Below are 17,680 nucleotides of genomic sequence, written 5' to 3' on the forward strand. Positions count from 1 at the left end.
TGAGCCCGATTTTCAATCTGGCCTCCACTTTTGAAGTGTAACGTTGTGCTCACTAGTCAATAAGCTCACAGTTTTACACTAATAATGAACTAGTAGGAAATTCACCAGGTCTGCCACAGTATGGGAACCATGTATTGCCTGGGGAGGCGTGCAAAATTATGCCTGCAAAAATATTGGTGTAGATAGAAAAATCAGTCCCTATCTACAACAAAAAAGGACTTTCATAACTCACTGTCTCAGCAATGGGAGCAGGTCTGCCTTTTTCATTTCCAAGAGAAATTGTGAAGGGAGAGAATTAGTGGTGTGGCATAGAGCTGATTAGCAAAACCAAGCCCTCCTGAGACAATAAGATGAAGAGCTCATTAACAATTACTCTTTTTAAAGAAGATTTGAGCAAACTGGGTAAAACTCACAAGGACTCTGCCAGTTAGAGTCTGGGCAGATATCATCACTCCTGCCCAGTCTTTCACAGAAGTCATCCAGCCCACTTCTGCTGCGACAGTCTCCTCTTTCTCATCTGTAGGTTTACAGGTCCCATCAGCCTGGGTTTCCCCACCAGCATTAATCTTCTGGGCCTCCTGTAAAGTAAAAAGAAGATTTAGAATGTTTATCATGGCAACAGTCACACTTCAAAAGCCTGTTCCTAGAACAGAACTAGTACAGCATGCTCTCTGTCCACTACCTTGTTAGATGGTCGTGATTCTGTCCCTCTCTAGTGGCAGCCCTATAAAAAGCCTAACTACTAGTTACTACCTCATAGAGCTTCTCCTTTACTTCAAGTCTTAAAGGCATTTTTGACACCAAAGAATCAGAGTTCCATCCCTAGTACTGTGTGCAGAGTAACTGGCAACTATGACTTTTGTAATTATGCAGCCATCTTATTCATTTATTTATTATAAACATACACATGCAGAGCATACACTGAGGTTTTTAATTTATATAGATGTTTAATAAATGTGAGCATAATTTATGTAAAATTTTCATTTGCAATCTCTCAATTAGTTTTCTAAGTAAGTCTACAATGGGGAGTCCAATGTAATAAGACAATCATTATCGCAAGAGAAGGAAACAAATTACGCAGTTGAGAATCTTCAGTGAGCCGCTGTGCTGTCAGTGAGCCATTGTTTCAGTGGAGTTATTTGATACGTCAGAGGAACTCCTCTATCTGTAAATTGCTGGCCATTATAGAGCCAAGAGATAGACATTAAAAAGGAGTCTCCGCAGCACTAAGTAAGCTGACCGATGAGTCACATTCATTGGAATCCATATCCATCATGGGCAAATGCTGCAGCAAGGATGCTGTATTCTTACAACTGGCTTCTACATGCTAGTCATGGAGTCCACAGAGGAATCAAGGAAGAGAAAGACAAAACCAGCCTGGATTACACTGCATTATTTTAAAAAATATATATAATATACAACAGATCATAATAGGTCATGAGTGTGTCTTGGGTGACGACAGACCAACATAATACTAATGACTACCTGATAATTCAACGAACTGTGCTGCACAAGCTATGCTTAGGAGAGACAGCAGAACTCAATTCTGCAAACTGTTAAGCACTCTCAACTCCCACTGATATCAAAGAGGGTTGAAGGCACTCAGCACCTACCAGGAGGGCTCAGTACCTTTCAAGATCAAGCCTATAGAACACACTAGCCTAGCAAGCAATGCTTGAAATCAACTGCTATCAGTTCCTTTTGGAATATCCCAACATATCGATCATATGTGACATTGATGAGGGTGTTATGAGTAGGAAACCACACCTGAACAGATATACAATTGTAAGATAACCGCAAGACCTTGATCATGTAGTAAGGTATAAAACCAAAGGCACTTCCTGGAGACTGAACATTATTGCACTTATACAACAATCATACCGAATTTGTGAACAAAAAGTATTAGAGAAATTCTAACAATGTAGTGTGGAGCTGATCAATTGTTCTCTCAGACTCTCACAGCTCTGGATCTCAGTTAGCCAAGGAGATTGCTCCCTTAGTTTTACCCATGCCCTAAGTAGTGCTATGGGATGTCTCTTGTAACTGGACAAATAATTATAGTGTTATTAACTAAAGATCAATCAATTGTGGTTAAAACAGTACTCATTGCTTTCTTGCTATTTTTGTAAACATCTGTAGGAAAGATAAAAAAAAGTCACCTTCCTTTCCTTTGAGTACTTGGACCTCATTCACTCATCAATATGGATATGATGAATCAGACATTGCAATCAGCACTGAAAAAAAATTACTGAATTCCAAATGCATAAAACAACCCACAGAAATGAGCTCATTGTTTCAAGCAATAAATTACTATTGAGGCACAAGACATTCCCTGAGGATTAAAGGCTGACTAGGTGGAACAGATGACCCAAGATATCACCAAGATAGGTCAGTCAATCCTCAGGAAATGCCCTGTGCCAAGGTTAACGTTTGTATTATAAAACAGGAAAAGAAAGAAAAATGTCTGTAGATGTTTTTCTGAATGGGTGATGTAGTTTCTATTGGTACACACAGGGCACTGGTACAGAAATAATATGCTGTGCATTAGCCAACCCAGAAGGCTTTTCCTTTCGTCTGCAAGACAGAGTAGTGTCCTACCATAAAAATGGTTAAACACATTATTGTTATGTGGGGATCTCTGTGATTTTTAATTTTAACTTCATACATCTCATATCTGATTTTCAGAGGTAGAAGCCACTCAACTCCAGCTGAATCAATGTAAACTGTGAGGTTCTTAGCAAATCTCAGAATCAGGGTCCCAGGTGCTTCACGTTGAATACTCAAAATATTTTGGAAAGCGTGGGCCTAAGTCACTTGCCCAAGGTCATACAATGAGCCTGTAGCAAAACTGGGAACAAAAATACCCAGGTCTCCTGTGCTTTAGCTAGGAAAAAGTTCCTCTTACTTGAGCTTATGGTCTGTTTAAGGACTAGGTGTGACATATGGAGCCCTAAAGTGTAGCTCACTATTTACTTCCTTCCCTTTAAGAGGAGAAAGATAAGCAAAGGCAAGGTTTTATTGACAATATGCTGAAACAATATGCAATCTCACTTCCGCTAAATACAAGTACAAATATTATGGTTGTGTGCATTTAGTCTGTGATGCATTTATATTAAAAGTAGGTGCAGTCCCGCAGGCTCCTGGCAAACTGCCAGCATAATCACTAGTCTTGCAAAGTCTGGAGATCCCTCAAGAAAATGTGAGAGAAAAATCTACAGTACAATTCCACACAGTGATGTCTTCATGATGGATTTTTGCTGTGTCACCCACGTTATACAATTTCCTCCTGTCCACCAGCTCTTGTTACTGTGCTGGTACGGATTGAAAATATAATCGATTGAAAATATACTGTGCTGGTATGGGTTGTAACAGGTATATAATAAGAATATAATGAGAAACATGCAAATAGGAACACTACTGCCTTGCCAGGTAAGTGAAGAGTCCCAAAGGCCAGTCCCCCGGTCTGGTACAATCTAGAGTCCAGCTTCTACAGACACCATGGCTATTACTGTACTGGGGAATACTGCATGTCTAAAGTCGCTCAGTGGCCTATAATCCAAACTGAAGCCCTAGAAAATTTCAGTCTGAAAGGTCTAAGTTCCAGAAAATTATGAGTGACTAAAATAGAAGCTTAGAAAGGCAACTCTTCCAAAATTTAACTCCAGCTACCACTACAGCTGCATTACACATCCAGATGTGTTCGACATCTCTTATGTAATAGCAACACAGACTCAAATCCATCCCACAGATATTTAGAAAAAATAGTTACAGTACTTGCCAAGAAGGTTATAAGCCTATTTTTCACTAAAATAATTAAAATACATATAAAGTCACACAGCATGAATATACATACCCAGTTAGGAAAACTGCATAATGTTAAGGAATTAATCTCATATAAACTTAAATGTTGTGTGTTCTACAGAGGCAGACAGATAATCTATGTAAACTAGGAATAATATTTTCCCACAAACTAACACACACTGCATGTGCTTCTGTTTAATTGGAAGAATTTACTTTCACCCTTGGAGCACCTTGGAACACCCAGCAGATATCCACAGTGAGGTATGTGAATGGCCTTGTTAATGTATGCTGTACAACATGAGGTCTGATTGAAAGTAATGGCCACCTGGAGAAAAAAAAAAAAAAAAAGAGGGCATTGCACCGGAGATTTAAGACTTCATTAAACAAATCCTCAGCTCTAGGTAGAGATGGAAATGTCATTTACCTTTGCTGCCTTTAAAAAGAAGCAATGCTATGTTAAAATGTCTCTAACTCTGTACAATATGTCTGCTTAGAAAGGAAAAATGGGAACAGAAGGCAGGTTTTACCTAGAGTTTCTATGACGACCTGCAAGTCTGTTTGTTCACAGTAACTGAACTGTTTATAGTTTTGCACTTGCATATATCACCTTTCATCTGAGGGACACAGAGCATTTTGCAAACATTAATTAATAGGAACAACCTGTCTATGAGGTAGACAAATTGCTCCTGTGCAACCATGCATTTCATTTTACCTACTCAAGTAAGTGCAGTGAGGATGGAATCAAGGACGTCCGATTCCGAATTCCATGTTCTATCCCTATCGTCACAGCGCATAACTTTCAGATACGTCCCACTATTGGGCTGAAATTTCACAGGTTTTGTTCCTGCCCAAAAGAGAAAAGGTTTTGTCCAAAAAAATCCATTCAGATTTTTTGAGTATTGAGAGTGGAAACTATCTACATTTTCCAATTCAAAGATTAAAAAGAAATCTAACCATGCTATTTTTGGTCAGGGTATTTGAAAGATAAATGATTGGTGTTTGAAAGATTAAATTTGACATGGACCAAGTGCTCATTAAGAGCTAGTGCCTTTGCTTGGGTTGAAAAAAAAAGAGAACAGCTCTGATTTAATAAAGTTATTCATATTGTGAAGCAGCATACTGAAACAGCAGTTGATATATCTATTAACTCTACAGGTGCAAAGCTGAAGGGCAGCAGCACCACTGGGTCATCATTAGCTAAGGATAGTAGGGGACGTACTGGTATACTGCAGGTGGGGTAAGTAGTATCGGACCTAAGAATAGTAATAGATGCATACTGATATTTAGTTCTCATTTGGCATTTTTCTTTGGTAAACGTCAAAAACTTGATTCCCATTAAATTAATTTCCCCTTCTGTAGAGCATACAGTAAACTACAACCCAATCAATGGCTAGGCAGCTGGCAAGTTGTGATCACCACTACTGATTGGTTAAGCACTGCACACAGCCTATTTTATTTATGTTACCCAGTTTCCCTTATCCCACCCAGCATGCTTGTTGTCTTCTCCACCTGTTCTACCTCGTCTTTCAAACTGTAAGCTCTTTGGGGTAGGGACTGTCATTTATTATATGTTTCTACAGTACCTAGCACAATGAAGCCCAACCTGGTTCCAGCTTTTAGGTGCTACCACTATAGAAGTGCTAAATTAATGACAACATGCTTTACAAAGGAAAGCAAGTACATTTATCTCCACTTTCCAGATGACAAACTGAGACAGAGGTGAAATGGCTAGCCCAACATCATGTGACAAGTCATTGTCAGAACCAGAATGGAACCATGTTCTGTCCGGACTCCCCGTCTAGCACCCTATGCAAGAATGACCGGACAGGTTCTGCCAAATTACTTACAGCAGAAGAAGTTAAACACCTGCAAATGCCAGAATCTAGGAATGGGTGATAGGGGATGGATCACTTGATGTTTACCAGTTATGTTCATTCCCTCTGAAGCACCTGGCATTGGCCACTGTTGGAAGACAGGATACTGGGCTACATGGACATTGGTCTGACCCAGTATGACAGTTCTTATGTTTTGTTTTTTTTAAAAATTCAGAACAACAAAAAACCCACACATGCCTGATGGTCCATCAGGCAAGAAAAGGTAAAACCAAGGAAGTTTGCAAATTTTATTAACCATTATATCTATTCTTCTCTCCATGATAAACAAAATCAAACTGCATTTTAGACACTTGATTTGTAATCACCCCAAAATACAGTACTCTGCAGTCAACAAAAACAGTGAACAACTCATTTTGTTGAAGCAAAAAATCAACTACATCTAATTTTAAAGTTACCTTAAAAAGTCAGCCTCTGGCAAACTGAAGCCCTAGAAAAATTCAGTCTGAAAGGTCTAAGTTCCAGAAAATCATGAGTGACTAAAATAGAAGCTTAGAAAGGAAACTTTTGCAAAATTTAACTCCAGCTACCACTACAGCTATGTTACACATCCAGATGTGTTCAACATTTCTCTTATGTAACAGCAACACAGACTCAGTCTATTTTTATTTTCAACTTACATTCGCTATTCTCTTTTAACATGTTTAACATGCTCATTCAAATCCTTTTGTCAGGTTAGGGCAGGACTGTACTGGAATCCGAAGCAAGTGGCTTGTCTAGTCTCTATTAACAGCCAAGGGAGAACTCTACGTTCTGAAGGGTTTTTCATTATGCATCTGTGTTTCTATTTCATTTAAAAATCTTTCAGAAGAGCAGTCTCTTCATCCCCTGCATTCTGTTAAACTGGGATGATGTATCTGCAGTTCTCTTTACCCCCTTTCATTGCTTACAAGGCAATGACTTATCTTGAAAACACGATCAGATGCTGTCCCAAACAGAATGATGAGCCAGTATCTTGCATTTATTATGTTGTCTCTTCTTACAATGGAGCAGAAGGCTAACATATTGGGTTGGGAGTTTTTGAGCAGTTCCTTTCTGAGGTCCAAGGTTGACTCCATCAACAAATTGACAGGTCCAGTTAAATAGTATTGCTGTGAACAGAGCTCTTAGTTTCAAATGACACAATTGTTTAACGGCTAGTGAATGTACCAACTATGTCAAGACACAAAGTACCTGCCAAAAGTACCGGGAATACCTGCCATGCTACCAAACGTGCCAGGTACATGCAAGATATTCATCAGCATAGCAGATGTTCTCTATCAGATAAATCCAGGTGAAACACCTGTTGTGCTGCTGAATGTGCCAGGTACCAGTACACCCAGGTTAAAAAACAAACAAACCACCTGTTCTGCTGCGGAGTTTATCAGGCACATGGATTTGACTGGAAATGTTAATGGCCAGCATCAGTGCAGAAGATGCAGTGGGGGAAAACAACAGTGAAGGTATTTACAAAACACTTTGAAAAGAGAGTCAACCTTAGCTTAAAGATAAAAGAAAGCAAAGGCTGAAGTAACTAAATGCCTTCTAAGAAGTATTCCTGCTGCCCTACAAACTGGGCTATCCACACACTTCTTTCAATTTGTCCTGTCACTATTGAGTTACATTGACATCAGCTATCATACTGTACCTATGGTTTAGTTAGTTTGAAAGCATTAATTATTGATGCACAGAAAAACATTCCTTCCAGTGAAGAAAGAAACAGGATGACTCATGGAAAACATGGCTGACGAGAGGCAAACGCTTTTCCTCTATAAAATATTCACAAGCTATGTAATGTGTTGTTGCAAATTTGATAACTTAAAAAAACCTGAGCCCCAAATAGATTTCAGTCTTAATATTTCAAGAGCAATTCAGCTATACAGCTAGGAGTTAACTACTTTGTTTCCTTCTATATCCAGCTAGAATTCTGATGATCCCTCCGAGTCCTTAATTTAACATTCTCAACATCAAGCCCATGCCTGTAGCCAAGGGATAGCTTTAGGTAACAATGTCCCTACGTTTACACAGAGTAAGATGTGCAGGGCACAATCCACTCTCTCTGCTCCTACGACTAGCTCCCTCCCTTAGCTTACACATACCCACTTACTGTCGCAGATTTTTGCTTCTCTAATATGTCCCTAAAATCCCCACCATATTATATGTGCCTCCAACCACCCTTTCATGCCATGAGATTTGACTGTGGCAGAAGCAGGCAAACAAATTTAAGAAGTTGACCTGAGAGGCAAGTGAAGATTGGTTAAGAGAAAAAGAGGATCCCAATAACCACCCTATGGCAGAATGGGTCTGTGGGCATTCATGGCCTCTAGGTAAACTGATTATCTGACAATATCAGAGGCATAGGTCTATAGCAGCCAAAGGTCTGAGGAGAACACAGCCTAAGAACACAGCCCAAAAAATCTTAATAGAGGGGTCATTTGTGAATGTTAGAAGATCCTTGTTCCTTCCCACCTTGGTTAAGAAGCAGAGCATGGACATCACAGAGTACAGCATCTGTATCATAACACAAAGGGCCTGGTGTTTTGACCAGCACTGTGTGGAATTCTGTGCTTTTGGCTCGCAGCATTTCAAGTAAATCTTTTCACAGATGAAGTTATTTTTATTATTTATGTTAAGATAGCACCTACAAACCCAGATCAAGGCATGGGGTTCCATTGTGCTAGGTGCTGTATGTCCATATAATAAACATAGTTGTGGTCCAAAGTGCTCACCATATAAACAATTCTGGCTTATGTTAGTTCATGCTCTGAGTTCCTCTGTCAGTTTTGGGTTTAAAAAAAAACACTGAACAAGTTTAATCCATTTTGAGGGACAAATATAAAATCTTTGAGTTTGATAATGTTTCTAGCATACATGGGCCCAGCTCCAGTCTGAAACCATTATGTTGCCCTGAAACAGATGTAACTGGTTATGAAAGTATGACACAGATTCATTAATGAAGCCCCAGACTTCTGCCTATCACCTCCTTTTTGAGGGCACTTCAACTCCCAAAGGTTGGAATTGAACCCAGATTCTAAAAGATCTGCTCTAGGAATTATTTTGGGGAAGTGCTATGGCCTGTGTTATACAGATGATTATAATGGTCCCTTCTGGCCTTGGAATCTACGATTTTATGCATATGGCCCCACAGACCACAAACTACCAGGGCCAAACCAGACACACCCAATTTATTATGTACCCCTTCAGAGAGCATGGATAATAGAATAATAAGTGACTGTGACATAGCTGACAGAAAGTAAAATTAATACCACCACTATGCTCTACATATTCGCTGGATAGATAGCTTCAATTTCCTATGCTGCATAGCAGACAACATTTGAAATCTAATATAAATAAGGACATCTGAGGAGAAAAAAATATGACTTATTCTTTAAATGCCAGTGAAATATAAAGGAATGGGGAAACTTTTTGGTGGGATGGACTGGGAAAATGGTAAATATCTCACTAAAAATTGGGGAATTTTCTCCCATCAAGTCAGGATGATTGCCTTGGATAGATGTTATCAATCCAGTGACTTTAAAAATACACTAAAAATATTTTTTAAAAGCATTACATGAAAACAAATTAAGAAAAAATGTTTTCTTCCCCATTACCCCACCTTCAAGTGGATTTTATGCTGGTGAAAAGGGCTGGATTGACAGATGTGGAGACTGAAGTCTTATATACCCACAAAACCGTTAAATTGTGGACAGGGCAGCATGAGCTACCCTATCCTACCTGCCTCAAGTATGATTTAGAGTTACCACTGCCATGGGTGTAATGTTTATTACCACTGTAGTAAGAGTCCCAAAAGTGTTGGACTGGACTGTTTACTATGGCTTTTCTAGTACTCTGTGACAAACCATGAAAATAGATAGTTCCAGAATGAACTCCTCACAAAATGTCCTGCTTGCTGTGTTGGTGATTTTGGCCATCTGACAGCTCCAGGCAGTAGTTAATTCCTTGGCTTCTCCACTGGACTGGGTAAAAATAGGGGAATTCTGAAGCAACGTAGAATGTTAATTTGCATGTTTATTCTCAGATTTCTTTTGCATCATATTGCCAGTTCATAGCAGAACTGAAGTCTGAATTTGGAGGGATTCCCTTCATTGACCTCCTGTTATCCTTAATAAGATTTAAATAAGGAAAGAAGGCACTAGAATTAAGATAAAACTAAAGAAGGTACATTATTATTTTGAAACTGTTGAAGCGTTCATGGTAATTTAAAGCATACTGTTTAGGTAATTTTAGGACGGGAGAATGCCAGTCACAGTTGATCAGCAATAAAAAACGAGGCACGTGAAGTAAGCTTTCAGGAAAGATTTGAAGATTTGAGGATAAAAGTGAAGGATAGTGATAAAGTGTGACACAGTGTAAGTGATCTGTTGAAAAGGAGGATTAGAGAGACTACACAAAATAGCTAAACCTAGTAAAACAATTATAGGAACAGAAAAGTAAAGTAATGAGCAAAAAGGATTTCCAAGCATTGTAGCAAATGGTGAAAGGAAAAAGCATATTTTTCCTAAGAAAGTTAATGGGGAATTAAAAATTGAGGATAAATAGGGCCTGACCAAGTTAGAGAAATAGTGGAGAGGAGAAAAGAACACTGCAGGATTGTCTAATTTCTCTTCTCCTTGAGACTAACAAAAAACCTCAAGAATGAGAATGTAGGATAGGAAGTGAATATGATGCTTCCAGACACAAATTATGCAATGGCAACTAGGCACCAAAAAAAAAAAAAAAAAAAAGTGCATAACAAAACAGAGAGGGGTTTCTCATTGCTGTCTGGTTCAAACTAACACATTCCCATATATGTCATCCTGCAGCAGGGATCATACAATGACCATATTCTTTTCTGTGATGAGTGTTACTTTGAGTATGTAAGGCTACTGATACGAGAATCTTCCTGAGACATGTGTGCTCATTTTAATTGTCAACATTCTATGAAAACAGCTCTGCAAAACTTGGCTATGCCAGTTCACAGGTTTCTGCATGAACAACATTATTTTCCTTCCATTCACACAGGTTAACTCTGTTGTGTGTGGTTTCCACATAAAATCATCAATTGGTCCAGGTCTGCTTAAAAAGAGAGAAACAATTAATGAACCATTCAACAAACCTAGAGTTAGGTTGTGGTTTGTGGCAAAACCCAGCATAAGCTAGGATTGCATGGGCAGGGTAGGGTGGAGGTTACGAAGACATTTCAAAAAGAAAAGGAGTACTTGTGGCACCTTAGAGACTAACCAATTTATTTGAGCATGAGCTTTCGTGAGCTACAGCTCACTTCATCGGATGCATACCGTGGAAACTGCAGCAGACTTTATATATACACAGAGAATATGAAAAAATACCTCTTCCCACCCCACTCTCCTGCTGGTAATAGCTTATCTAAAGTGATCATCAGGTGGGCCATTTCCAGCACAAATCCAGGTTTTCTCACCCTCCACCCCCCCCCCACAAATTCACTCTCCTGCTGGTGATAGCCCATCCAAAGTGACAACTCTTTACACAATGTGCATGATAATCAAGTCGGGCTATTTCCTGCACAAATCCAGGTTTTCTCACATCCCCCCCACCCCCATACACCCCCATACACAAACTCACTCTCCTGCTGGTAATAGCTCATCCAAACTGACCACTCTCCAAGTTTAAATCCAAGTTAAACCAGAACATCGGGGGGGGGGGGGGGGGTAGGAAAAAACAAGAGGAAACAGGCTACCTTGCATAATGACTTAGCCACTCCCAGTCTCTACTTAAGCCTAAATTAATAGAATCCAATTTGCAAATGAATTCCAATTCAGCAGTTTCTCGCTGGAGTCTGGATTTGAAGTTTTTTTGTTTTAAGATAGCGACCTTCATGTCTGTGATTGCGTGACCAGAGAGATTGAAGTGTTCTCCGACTGTTATTTTCTTTGTTAGGCCTGTCCTGTAGTAGGTAACTTCTGGGAACTCTTCTGGCTCTATCAATCTGTTTCTTTACTTCTGCAGGTGGGTACTGTAGTTGTAAGAAAGCTTGACAGAGATCTTGTAGGTGTTTGTCTCTGTCTGAGGGGTTGGAGCAAATGTGGTTGTATCGCAGAGCTTGGCTGTAGACGATGGATCATGTGGTGTGGTCAGGGTGAAAGCTGGAGGCATGCAGGTAGGAATAGCGGTCAGTAGGTTTCCGGTATAGGGTGGTGTTTATGTGACCATTGTTTATTAGCACTGTAGTGTCCAGGAAGTGGATCTCTTGTGTGGACTGGACCAGGCTGAGGTTGGTGGTGGGATGGAAATTGTTGAAATCATGGTGGAATTCCTCAAGGGCTTCTTTTCCATGGGTCCAGATGATGAAGATGTCATCAATATAGCGCAAGTAGAGTAGGGGCTTTAGGGGACGAGAGCTGAGGAAGCGTTGTTCTAAATCAGCCATAAAAATGTTGGCATACTGTGGGGCCATGCGGGTACCCATAGCAGTGCCGCTGATCTGAAGGCTTACCCCTCAGACAGAGACAAACACCTACAAGATCTCTGTCAAGCTTTCTTACAACTACAATACCCACCTGCAGAAGTAAAGAAACAGATTGATAGAGCCAGAAGAGTTCCCAGAAGTTACCTACTACAGGACAGGCCTAACAAAGAAAATAACAGAACGCCACTAGCCGTCACCTTCAGCCCCCAACTAAAACCCCTCCAACGCATTATTAAGGATCTACAACCTATCCTAAAGGATGACCCAACACTCTCACAAGTCTTGGGAGACAGGCCAGTCCTTGCCTACAGACAGCCCCGCAACCTGAAGCAAATACTCACCAACAACCACATACCACACAACAGAACCACTAACCCAGGAACTTATCCTTGCAACAAAGCCCGTTGCCAATTGTGCCCACATATCTATTCAGGGGACACCATCACGGGGCCTAATAACATCAGCCACACTATCAGAGGCTCGTTCACCTGCACATCCACCAATGTGATATATGCCATCATGTGCCAGCAATGCCCCTCTGCCATGTACATTGGTCAAACTGGACAGTCTCTACGTAAAAGAATAAATGGACACGAATCAGATGTCAAGAATTATAACATTCATAAACCAGTCGGAGAACACTTCAATCTCTCTGGTCACGCAATCACAGACATGAAGGTCGCTATCTTAAAACAAAAAAACTTCAAATCCAGACTCCAGCAAGAAACTGCTGAATTGGAATTCATTTGCAAATTGGATACTATTAATTTAGGCTTAAATAGAGACTGGGAGTGGCTAAGTCATTATGCAAGGTAGCCTGTTTCCTCTTGTTTTTTCCTACCCCCCCGCCAGATGTTCTGGTTTAACTTGGATTTAAACTTGGAGAGTGGTCAGTTTGGATGAGCTATTACCAGCAGGAGAGTGAGTTTGTGTATGGGGGTGGGGGGGATGTGAGAAAACCTGGATTTGTGCAGGAAATAGCCCGACTTGATTATCATGCACATTGTGTAAAGAGTTGTCACTTTGGATGGGCTATCACCAGCAGGAGAGTGAATTTGTGTGGGGGGGTGGAGGGTGAGAAAACCTGGATTTGTGCTGGAAATGGCCCACCTGATGATCACTTTAGATAAGCTATTACCAGCAGGACAGTGGGGTGGGAGGAGGTATTGTTTCATATTCTCTGTGTATATATAAAGTCTGCTGCAGTTTCCACGGTATGCATCCGATGAAGTGAGCTGTAGCTCACGAAAGCTCATGCTCAAATAAATTGGTTAGTCTCTAAGGTGCCACAAGTACTCCTTTTCTTTTTGCGAATACAGACTAACACGGCTGTTACTCTGAAGACATTTCACACATCTTGAGTCTGGTTTCTGGCCCAAAAACAGAAATCTGTGAATCCTTCTCCCTTACTAGTCTGAGCATTCCTGACTGAACCATTAGCACATTAAGAGATTCCCCAAAGCTCCCATTCAATTATAAAGTGGCAGCAAAAAGGGCAAAACAGGCATTTCATTTGATTAATGGGGACACAGAATTTAAATCAAAGGGGATGCTATCAATATTCTTTGGTCTCTATGCACTGTGGCAATAGGTTCATTAAATAGATAAGACAATTATTACATAGGACAGTGGTTTAGTGTTTGAGAACCTGCTCTATGATTCAAATATTGCACTGCAAAACAACCCTTCCAAAGAGGTAAATGTCCTTAAAGTGATATCATACAGGACGAGGATACTAGATCATACTAGATCACAAATATGGGGGAATGTATGGGGGAACTTTTAATAAAGGTAAATTATGATAAAGGTAAATAATTGTCAGAAATATTTTTATTGTTGCACTTACCCTAGTAATGCTTAACACTTGGAGTTGACATAATGATCAAGACAATATTCCAGTCACTTTTATCCAAAGTGCTTTACAAAGCGGGGTGGACTATTAACCCCCTTTAAAGTAGGAGAAACAGAGACAGATCTAAAGTAACCTGCCTAAGATTACACAGTGTGTCAAAGAAAGTTCCCCTTACTGCTAATCTCTGTCTTTAATAACCTCACCTTATTACCTCTAATATAATATGACTCTTTATAAAAAGCCTTCTTAACACACTAAGAATTTGAAGGATAATTTTTTTATATAAAGAGAGTGTATAACATATACAAGAGGAGTTTCAGGGAAGTAGAGTTGGCTGGAAATTCTTCAATTAAACTTTTGTCAAAGTACTGATTTCTAACTGAAATTTTTCATGGAAACTTACCACTTCAGACAAAAAAACTTTTGTTGGGAAAATGTCTCAGTTCCAGGATGGAATTTCAGATCAAAGCCAGAGACATCACACTACCCCAGAATACCGCATAGTCTGGTGGTCAGGGCCCTCCTCTGTGATGTTGGAGACCCAGGTTAAAGTCACTGCTTTGACTAAATTAATCTCTTTTCTCCCTACTTTTTGGCCAAAAAAAAAAAAAAATAAAAAATCTCAGATATGTACTGATACAGAAGGGGGAAATGTCTAAAATATTAAAAATTGTCACAGGAGAGGGAAATCACTTCCCACCCCGCTTGGCAATGAAGAGAAAATGAATGTTCTTTCACCACTAGGTAGATAAGCAAGCTTACCTGGTGGTCTCAGTTTAATTCCTAACAAAAACTCTGGTTTCAATATCAAAAACCTGCATGACAATTGGCACTTAGTACTAATCTTTCTGGCAGTTTCAGCAGAGAGGTTGCCAGACTATTCCCTTATCTGCAGAGGTACTCCCTCTAACTCAGGGTGAGTCATGCTGGCAGTGCAGCATCAATGAAACATTCATTGCTGCTGCCTGCACTACGCCGTATTTGTTGCCACATGCATCTCCACCTATGGTTTGGGAGAGACTTATTTTTAAAATAACTGAAATACTAACAGTAAATTAAAAAAAAAAAGCAGAAAGCAGAGGACTTAACCTCTCAGAGCTGTCACGCAGAAACCTTGCAATAAGCACCAAATTTCCTGAGGCTTTTTTTTTAAAAAAATATTGAATGTGCTCAAGAAAGAAATGTAGCTGACTCTATGAAACAAGGGAAGTGGAAGAGTGAGATACAGTGTGGTTCTGTGAATAGGGCTTGAGACTGGGACATGCATTCTGTTCCCAGCTCTGCCACGGACTTGCCCCAAAGAACTTACAATCTCAGCAGACAGACAAAGGGTGGGATGGGAAACCAAGGCACAAAGAGGTGAAGCGAGTTGCCCAAGATACAGCTCAAATACATGTTTGATATGGCTATTCCTTTTATGAATTTTATCATGTTCAAAGCCATTAATAAAAAGAAAAGGAGTACTTGTGGCACCTTAGAGACTAACCAATTTATTTGAGCATAAGCCATTAATATAACCCACAGTCCAAAATGAAGTTATTCTTAAAACAATAACTCTGCACAATGAATTCTTATTATTGCAATTTGTAGTGAAGTATTAACAGTGTCAAATTTCCAAATTCATAAAAAAAAGTGAATTAGCCATCCACTAATGTTTATTTTAAATGGTTAGGAATTCCATAGAGGATTACGGGTAGTTTCTTAAAATAATATGCTGAACACATTTTGTTAACATGGAATCATGCCTGACTCCCAAAACCTACCCCACTATTTATTCAGTCAGTACTTGGGTGTTTTTCACCCCTGTGAAAGAGTGAATAAATAACTTAGATAGACACAGAAAAACAACTTAGATATTCCTTGACTTTGAGGGAATAAAGCCCTTTACCTTTGATCAATATGCTGTGGTTACCATAATAAAATATTGGAGTAATGGGATTAGATGTTACATGCAGGAACAAGAATGCAGCCTGCAGGACTCTGCTCTTTGCCAGGAATCCTCCACTAAAATGCTGGTCAACAATAATAATTTAATGCTAATGTACAGGGGTAAGTTAGGGACACTAAAACATAAAAAATCATGTTTCAAACAACAATGTCCTTTGCTGTGTAACTCTAATATTGCAGGGCCCCATTCAGGGAAGCACTTAAGCGTGTGTCTGACTTTATGCATGCACTTATAAGCATTTGCTGATATTCCTTGTAGGAACACTTTCCTGAATGGGATCCTTAGATTATTAAAGCCGAAAAAACGCTCAACATCTCTATCACTGCCACTAATTATTTTAACATTCTGCACTTCATTTTGCCTGCACAGCAAACTCAGACTGGTCAGTTCACTTCAAGCCTCCTGTTCCTGTCTCTCATTCCCATCCATAGAGGGAAGCCTACACCCACTGAAAGTGGAGATTCCACCCTGCACAATGTGCTCCCCCCCTCCCCTTTTCCTCAACCCCACAGAAGTCACTCCAGAAGGGCTACATTGGGTTCCAGCTTGTCAAGTTAGAAGAGAGCACAGAGGAAGAATGAGTAGAAGAGCTGGCAGCTGGTTTCCTACAGATTGTTCTGCCACACACCCAAAAACCTATAGTACAGAAGAGCACTATTTAGTATACCCTCCAACTGTATTAGCTTTCACTAGCTCCCTTGCATTATGGAGCCTTTGAGCCTTTAAAGGAAAGGGGAACCAGGAGCAGTTATGTCCAGTGGTTCTCTGGAAGTTCCAAAATAGCTGCACTGCCTGGTAGCCAGAGAAGAGTGGGGGAAAGGGCACCACAGAACTGGAGCAAAAGCACAGGTAGGAGGGTTTTGTGCCCCCACTGGCTCCTCCAAGATCTGCAGATTCTGAAAACTGAACACCCTTGATTCTTCCACAAGAGAAACAACATCCCTCTGGATGAAGAGCCTCCCTCCAAGGACGAACTCCTAGGAAACTCAAGGAGATGGAATTTGTAGGTTTTTCCTCTCTCTTACGTAGACTTTTTGGGCATAGGGGAGAATGGGCCTAGTCACTTTCAGTTTGTCGTTCAGTAGTAGCACAATGTTCCTATATTTGGGTATCTGGCAGGGCAGCAACATATATGAGTGAACTTCCCTTCTTTGCTATGCCTCTCATTTTCACTGACATCTGTATTGAAATATCCACAGATTAATGAAAACACAGAAGAGGAAGGCAAGGTGGGAATTTTATTTTAGAAGTGTATTTTTAATATTTTTTAAAGAGACATACAAATCTAAATTTTGGACCTAAACTATTTGATAGTGTCCCTTTAATTTATCTTAGCTTTAAATGGAGTCATCAATAATTATTACAATTTTGGAGATACTCCAGCTGCTGCCAAAGTAGTCAAGAAAATGATGTCATTTAAAGCACATTCTCCATTTTCCAACCAAGGTTAATGCATAATCTTTTTATGTGTTTAAAATTTAAAAATAAAGGAAATCATGAATTAAAGACAAACCTTCAAATCAGATAAATCCATGTGTGATTCTATGTTGACCTGGGAAATTAAGTTCCAGTGTGAAAAACAGAAATATTTGAAAAGCTGTTTGAGTGAGCAAATAAGTAATTAATTTTTTTTAAGGGCACTCATTTCTCACCACAGAACTTAAAGACTTTAATATTGGTTCCAAGCTTGAAAATCTTTATCTTCACCAGGAAAGGAAGTGTGGGGTTTGGGAGGGGAAGGAAGGGGAGGGAACTGGCAAGAA

General features: G+C 39.8%; 1 protein-coding gene across 7 annotated transcripts in view; it reads right to left on the reverse strand.

Annotated features, from left to right (window-relative positions):
* Positions 1-17,680, reverse strand: part of KCNMA1 (potassium calcium-activated channel subfamily M alpha 1) — an 841,792-nt gene that overhangs the window by 598,178 nt on the left and 225,934 nt on the right. For all 7 annotated transcript variants that reach the window (XM_084634497.1, XM_084634500.1, XM_084634499.1 and 4 more), the window contains exon 2: positions 414-578. In XM_084634497.1, the coding sequence (XP_084490623.1) occupies positions 414-578 (165 nt within the window). The remainder of the gene's footprint in view (positions 1-413; positions 579-17,680) is intronic.

The sequence above is a fragment of the Lepidochelys olivacea genome (assembly GCF_965140295.1).
Source record: "Lepidochelys olivacea isolate rLepOli2 genome assembly, chromosome: 7".
In the NCBI taxonomy this organism is placed as follows: domain Eukaryota; kingdom Metazoa; phylum Chordata; order Testudines; family Cheloniidae; genus Lepidochelys; species Lepidochelys olivacea.